At 50.1% G+C, this 7,573-nt stretch overlaps 1 protein-coding gene across 1 annotated transcript; it reads left to right on the forward strand.

Moving 5' to 3' along the window:
* The first annotated feature begins 3,082 nt into the window (after nucleotides 1-3,082).
* Nucleotides 3,083-6,723, forward strand: HEXIM1 (hexamethylene bis-acetamide inducible 1). The gene is made up of 2 exons (XM_011940138.1): nucleotides 3,083-3,103; nucleotides 3,744-6,723. The coding sequence occupies exon 2, from the start codon at nucleotides 3,789-3,791 to the stop codon at nucleotides 4,863-4,865; it is 1,077 nt and encodes a 358-aa protein (XP_011795528.1). The 5' UTR covers nucleotides 3,083-3,103; nucleotides 3,744-3,788; the 3' UTR covers nucleotides 4,866-6,723.
* Nucleotides 6,724-7,573: the final 850 nt, after the last annotated feature.

A 7,573-nucleotide genomic window follows, 5' to 3' on the forward strand; every position in this document is an offset into this window, starting at 1 on the left:
GCTGAAGCCAGCTCCACCACTTGCACAGTAGCTGTGGAACTTGGGCAAGATTTTTTTTTTTTTTTTTTTGAGACCGAATCTGGCTTTGTTGTCAGGCTGGAGTGCAGTAGTGCGATCTGGGCTCACTGCAACCTCTGCTTCCCAGGTTCAAGCGATTCTCCTGCCTCAGCCTCCCCGGAGTAGCTGGGACTACAGGCACATGCCACCACGCCCGGCTAATTTTTTGTATTTTTAGTAGAGATGAGGTTCACCGTGTTAGCCAGGATGGTCTCGATCTCCTGACCTCATGATCAAAGTGCTGGGATTACAGGTGTGCGCCCCCGCCCCCGGCCCTTGGGGAAGATTCTTAACTGCTCTGGGCTTGGGTGGCCTTGTTTGTGAAATAGTGTTGATCTCTTCTTCATAAGGCAGTCCTGGGGTTTACCAGTGATGGGGCATGTTAAATGTCTGGCAAAGGGTTAGAACCCAGCTAATAGTAAAGTTGCCTGGCCCCTTGACAGAATTCTAGAATTCCACAAGCCATTCCTCAGTCCACCTCTCCTCCAATATGACAAATGAGACCATACAATGGAGCCCAGTCCAGGACACTGAGGCTGGGCTCAGCTGTACCTTCCAAATGCCCCAAATTGGGGTACCCCAGAATCATCTGGAGTCTGAAGATGTGGTAACAATTTGGAGATCTCTGTGATAACCAAGTTCTCTGCAAAACCCCTTTTTCCTCCAGGAGTGCTCTGAGGGGCAGTTCTTGCTCTCAGGAAGCCTGCTAAGGGATGAAGCCACACAGAGTGGGGAGCTTTTCAGGTGGACCCGAGTTCTTGGAAGCCCAGAGAAAACAAACGAAAGTGTTCATTTTCAGAATACGTAGCTGTGCCCAGAGGCCCGCGTGCTTGCTTGCGGCTCCCCTTAAAGGCATCTACATTGGCCATGCCCATCACCACTGGCCCCCGCCCCCCAATATCTCATACTGCCCAGAGCCACCGAGGTCCCAGACGAGCCCTTTCCTGGCACATAATGCTTGGTCTTCCTAAAATGCCCCTCTTCATGCCACTTTGCCTGAAAGTTCTTCATCCTTCAGAGCCAGCCAGGAAGTCACTTGCTCCTGACACTTGTCCATAATTCCCAACTCCCACGCACTCAGCTCATTGGCTCCCACCGGGATTTCCCTCACTTGCCATTTTGGCTGGCTGTGGTCTGATGGCCTCCACAGTCCATGAGCAACTTGAAGGCAAGGATGGCATCCCACCCCTCTTTGTACCCTCCTGGATGCCAAATGATATAGGGGCCGAATAAGGTTGAAGTTGTTGGGAATGAAAAGAACAAAATCCAGAGTTTTTCCCGATTTTAAGAAAAAAACGGGGTTTTGTGTTTGTGACAGAAAGAAAAATGGCATGGGGAGGTCACAAAGACCCGCGCTGTAGCCAGAACTGCCCCATGGTTGTCATGTGACCTTGGACAAGTCACTTATTTTCCGGGTGTCTTAGAGATGCCTAATCTGTAAAATGGAGACAGTCATTCCTATCGTGCCTAACTCGCCAGGCTGTGGTGAGGTCACATGGTTCTGTGCGTAAAAGGTGCACAGTGCAAACGTGCTGGAATGTCAGGGATGCTACTAAGGAAGCAAGAAGAAGAAAGGGTCACTGGGTGTGTGGCGAGGGAGAAGTGGAAAGGGCGCCAAGATTTTAGGCCCCAGTGACTGGTGTGGAGGGTTCTCTGGGTCCTCTCAGTCCCTGTTTATGGAGGGCAGGGCGCTTGGGTCTGGAGCATTTCACTCTGAGAAACTATGCCCCCGGGGGAATCGGCCCCCCAGCCCTGCGCCAGAATCCCCTGCTGCAAGTTTCGGGGCAAGGTCTCCTCCATGCTTCCCTCCCGGTCTTGCCCAGCGCCCACTTACGAGGAAGGGCCTCTGCAGGTGAGACCGGCTTCCCTCTCGGACAGCCAGGGCTGATGATTTCAACTCATTAATCATTCCGAACCTTTCCCAACAAACAGCCTCATGGCTGGCCCAAACCTCCCCTGGCCCAAACCTCCCCTGTCCCGGCTCAGGAAATGATCTCGGTCGGAAGTGAAAAGACCAAATCGGCCCCAGGAGGCCATTTTCTTCGACAGAAGCCGAGGCCTGGGGGCGAGGCCTTCCCCCCGCTTCCCTTCCATCCCCCCGCCCCCCCGCTTTCCGATCTCGGCCCAAAGAAGAGGCTTGGCCGCGAATCACCGGTTTGCATTGGCCCCTGGGGCGTGGGCGGCTTTCTGAGAACAGGCTGGGGCTGGGACTCCGCCACCTTCAACTAAGGGTACCGAAGTCAGTCCGGGAGTCGGCGTCACCGGGACTCGAACCTGCCTTTTCGTCTTCCGAGGCCTAGTGCGAACCTGCTGCGCTAAATTCAGTCACACTGTCCCTTTAAGGCGGCACTTTTTATTCTTCATTTGTTTACTTCTTCATGCGCTTTTCGTTCTTTACAAAATGTGCTCACGATATCCTTCCGCAAGTGTCAATCTCAGGCACTCACCACCCGCCTTGAAGCCGTTTCTGTAATCTTAAGAATCGCGAGTTAGCAGCCGTGGGCCGACATCTCTCTTTATAGGATTTAATTCTTATACATTTTAGGGACTACTTTTTAGGAATAAACCATTCTTGCGTTAATAAAGGTTCATAACCTTCGGAACCCTTCCGCTGAGAACAGAATAGGATAATAGCCTTTATAACGCACCTTTTCATAAAAGTATTCTGTGTGGACTCTCATAGGCCATCGAATCTTCTCGTATTCCTGAAACAGAATGGTACGGTCCAAAACCCGCCCCATCTTCTCGGCGATTGGCCGTCCTTCCTCAGCGAGTCGTGTGATTTTTCACCAATGGCCGCTCGCGTTTCTTTAGCGAGGGCTAAGCGATGGAAGGAGGTGACCAGGGAGACGCCCCCTACGTGTTCTGGGATTGGCTACGTCGCACGGCGCACGAGGACGGCGGGCCCGAAAGATAAGAACTACGACTCCCGGCTCCCCGCAACGGGAACTCCATTACGCATGCGCATGGGCGGGGCGAACAAGATTCTATATAAAAAGGGCGCAGAGGGCCGGGAGGCAGCAGTTGGAAGTTGGCAGGTGGAGAGGCAGGTTGGGAGGGAAAGTCGGGGGAGGAAGCGGAAGAGGAGCTGTGGGAAGCGGGAGGAGGGAGGGAGGAAAAGAGGAGGAGGCGGAGGAGAACTGAGCAGAGCAGAGCATCGAGCCAAAGGGGAGATGAGTTTGTCTGTCCTCTGCTGAGGCTCCGGCCGGGCCTAGGGAACTGGGAGCTTGGGTGGAAGCGACACCCGTGGAAGTGGGAGGAGGTGGCTCCGGGACTTTAACCCCTTGTGGGCTCTGCGGCAGGGGATTTAACCCTTTGTGGATCTGGCCCCTCGGAGGCAGCGTCATCGGTAGTTTTAACCCCTTCGGGGCTGGGTTTCACCCACTGGACTTACCCTCATCACCTTGCTTACCAACTCCTTTATTGGGGTGCTCCGCTTGGAGGTTTGAGGCCCACCTCCGCACATTACGTACTGTTCCTGCCGCTGCACCCCCTTGGACCCGCTAGCTGGCCGCACTGTGGGCGCTTAACCCTTTACTGACTTGAGCTCCCCAGATTGCAATTGGAGTTTGCTGATAGAAGGACTAGCTAAAGGCGTCACTGCAGGAATTACAAACTGAAGAGGACTCTGTTGGACTGTTTTTTTTTTTTTTTTTTAAGAAAAACTCCATTTTTTTTTCCTTGAGGACTTACTAGCCAAAATTTCTCAAACTTCGAGGACTCTACTAGCCATGGCCGAGCCATTTTTGTCAGAATATCAACACCAGCCTCATACTAGCAACTGTACAGGTGCTGCTGCTGTCCAGGAAGAGCTGAACCCTGAGCGCCCCCCAGGCGCGGAGGAGCGGGTGCCCGAGGAGGACAGTAGGTGGCAATCTAGAGCGTTCCCCCAGTTGGGTGGCCGTCCGGGGCCGGAGGGGGAAGGGAGCCTGGAGTCCCAACCACCTCCCTTGCAGCCCCAGGCCTGTCCAGAATCTAGCTGCCTGATAGAGGGCGAGAAGGGCCAGAATGGGGACGACTTGTCCGCTGGCGACTTCCCGCCGCCGGCAGAAGGGGAACCGAAGCCCGAGGCCGAGCTGCTCGCCCAGCCTTGTCATGACTCCGAGGCCAGTAAGTTGGGGGCTACTGCCGCAGGGGGCGAAGAGGAGTGGGGACAGCAGCAGAGACAGCTGGGCAAGAAAAAACATAGAAGACGCCCGTCCAAGAAGAAGCGGCATTGGAAACCATACTACAAGCTGACCTGGGAGGAGAAGAAAAAGTTCGACGAGAAACAGAGCCTGCGAGCTTCAAGGATCCGAGCCGAGATGTTCGCCAAGGGCCAGCCGGTCGCGCCCTATAACACCACGCAGTTCCTCATGGATGATCACGACCAGGAGGAGCCGGATCTCAAAACCGGCCTGTACTCCAAGCGGGCCGCCGCCAAATCCGACGACACCAGCGATGACGACTTCATGGAAGAAGGGGGTGAGGAGGATGGAGGCAGCGATGGGATGGGAGGGGACGGCAGCGAGTTTCTGCAGCGGGACTTCTCGGAGACATACGAGCGGTACCACACGGAGAGCCTACAGAACATGAGCAAGCAGGAGCTCATCAAGGAGTACCTGGAGCTGGAGAAGTGCCTCTCGCGCATGGAGGACGAGAACAACCGGCTGCGGCTGGAGAGCAAGCGGCTGGGCGGCGACGACGCGCGTGTGCGGGAGCTGGAGCTGGAGCTGGACCGGCTCCGCGCCGAGAACCTCCAGCTGCTGACCGAGAACGAACTGCACCGGCAGCAGGAGCGAGCGCCGCTTTCCAAGTTTGGAGACTAGACTGAAACTTTTTGGGGGAGGGGGCAAAGGGGACTTTTTACAGTGATGGAATGTAACATTATATACATGTGTATATAAGACAGTGGACCTTTTTATGACACATAATCAGAAGAGAAATCCCCCTGGCTTTGGTTGGTTTCGTAAATTTAGCTATATGTAGCTTGCGTGCTTTCTCCTGTTCTTTTAATTATGTGAAACTGAAGAATTGCTTTTCTTGTTTTCCTTTTTAGAAGATTTTTTCCTTAATGTGAAAGTAATCTGACCAAGTTATAATGCATTTTTGTTTTTAACAAATCCCCTCCTTAAATGGAGCTATAAGGTGGCCAAATCTGAGAACAAATTCATTTTAGTTATAATAAATTTAATATTTGTAAATGTAACATAGTTTCAGTGTGATTTCTAGAGCTAATTCAAAATAGTATTATTTTATGTGATTGCATTTTTGGGGAGGGGTACTGAAATCGTTAAATTTGTCAGTTTGCAAAAATATCAGTCTTTAATGGGAGAATTTTCAATTTGCCAATTTTTTCCTTGAATGGGTTTAGGTATGCTACAATATACAGTTCAGGCAAAATATAAAGATTTAATTATCTTCAATACTTAAGTGTGCTTGCTTTCTAGTGCCTTGGTTTTCTTTCTTGATGCTGGAAAAATAAATCAGTGTTGAGTGTTTAGGCGACTGGAAAGTGGCTACAATCCAAAATTTTAAATTTAAGTCTGCCTCGGCCATTCAAAAGTCTAATAACAAAAAATGTAAACCTAATTTGACAGTTTGTTAGGTTAGACAACTGTCAGCATTTCATCCCTACAAGTTGGTTTTCAGTAATCTCTTCCTTCCCCCCAGTAAGGCTGGAAGAAGTTCCTGGACGCCTGGAAGAGGCTCTTAACAAACTTCTTAGTGCAAGCAATGGTTAGATTAATTTGTGGGGCAGCTCTTTAAGACATTCAGAGGTAGGAAATACTGGATTTATAAAGGAAATGGCTGTTTGGGGGATTCCAAGGACTTACCCTAATTGTCCAATACTACGTGCTCTGTGTACAAAAAAAAAAAGGAATAGGAGCTATCCACCTTTCCATGTGGGTCAAACTAAAATTAGAAATGTCCCCTCACTGCAGATCAAATGTAAAGCTTCCAGTTAAGGAGCTAAATGAGGTCCTCAGCTGAACGAGGAACCCTGTACATTTCCTTGCACAGCCCTATTCTAAATCGCCTAAACTATGCTGATAGCTGCTTAGGTTCTTGAGTAGTTCTGCTCTTAAATGTAGGGAGGCCCTGAGAACTAATTTTTGCCCCAAAATAAAAATAGAAAGAAATTATGAGATTATTCCCTCCTGTCACTTTGGTTAACCCAGTCCTTCACCTGCCCTGTGTCAGTGTTCCCTGAGGGCAACTGCGTTGCTCAAATCACTAACACAGAGGTTCCTTAACTTGGGGCCTTAGAAACCATTGTGGGCCTTGGGGTCCATGAACCCCATGAAATTATTTGTAGACTTGTGTTATATGTACATTTTTCTGGGGAGAAGGTTCAAGGGATTCATAAGATTGTCAAACTCCTTGAAGGTTCAGAACCCCTGCAGGGAAGGGGGAAGAAAACCCTCCCATTAGGAAGCATGCTTTCGCAGTTAAATGGTGGTCATTGAGGTGACAGGGACTTCAAGAGTAAAATGCACCTTGTGATGCATAAGAAGCATACACAAATCAATAAATCAAGGGAGATTATACCAGTAGGACTGAATCAGGGCCTTCAAAGCTGGACTGAGTTGGTCCTGTTCTGGCACATATGGTCCACTGGAGACAATGTATGATTGTGTTTTTCTTTGGCCTAAAAATTATATTAAACATTTATTTTGAAATAGTTTTCTTCGTGTTTTTAATTTTTCTTCTGCTATGACATCATGCAGCAGCCCCAGAAAAACAGCTGCTTGGAAAGGCAGCAACAGTGCCCTCTGGCTTTACAGTGCAGAGCTGAAGGCTCATTTTGACTGAACTGTAAGATGCAGTAGTGATTACCTCTGATATAAGACCCTCTTCTTTTTTTTTTGAGATGGAGTTTCGCTCTTGTTCCCCAGGCTGGAGTGCAATGGCATGATCACCGCAACCTCTGCCTCCCAGGTTCAAGCGATTCTCCTGCCTCAGCCTCCCTAGTAGCTGGGATTACAGGCATGTGCCACCACGCCTGGCTAATTTTGTATTTTTAGTAGAGACGTGGTTTCCCCATGTTGGTCAGGCTGGTCTCCAACTCCGACCTCAAGTGATCCGCCCGCCTCAGCCTCCCAAAATGCTGGGATTACATCTCACCGCGCCCGGCTGAGAGCTGAGACCCTCTTCTTAAAGAGAGATTCATCTATGAAAATCTTGTTTCCTCTACTATTAGAAAAATACTTACAAAATGAATCTTGGAAAGACTATAAATGCATTTATCATCAGAAAAAGTATGTTTTAGAAGACAAATTCAGTCCAGTCTTCAAATATACAAATATCTAGGCTGGGCCCAGTGGCTCATGCCTGTAATCCCAGCACTTTGGGAAGCTGAGGTGGGCAGATCACCTGAGGTCGGGAGTTAGAGACCAGCCTGACCAACATACAGAAACCCCGTCTCTACTAAAAATACAAAAATTGGCCGGGCGCGGTGGCTCAAGCCTGTAATCCCAGCACTTTGGGAGGCCGAGACGGGCGGATCACGAGGTCAGGAGATCGAGACCATCCT

This window comes from Colobus angolensis, unplaced genomic scaffold, assembly GCF_000951035.1.
Source record: "Colobus angolensis palliatus isolate OR3802 unplaced genomic scaffold, Cang.pa_1.0 Scaffold187, whole genome shotgun sequence".
Classification (NCBI taxonomy): domain Eukaryota; kingdom Metazoa; phylum Chordata; class Mammalia; order Primates; family Cercopithecidae; genus Colobus; species Colobus angolensis.

What these genes read in the sequence shown, in the direction of transcription:
- HEXIM1 (XM_011940138.1), top strand. Translation starts at nt 3,789, where the DNA reads ATGGCCGAGCCATTTTTGTCAGAATATCAACACCAGCCTCATACTAGC.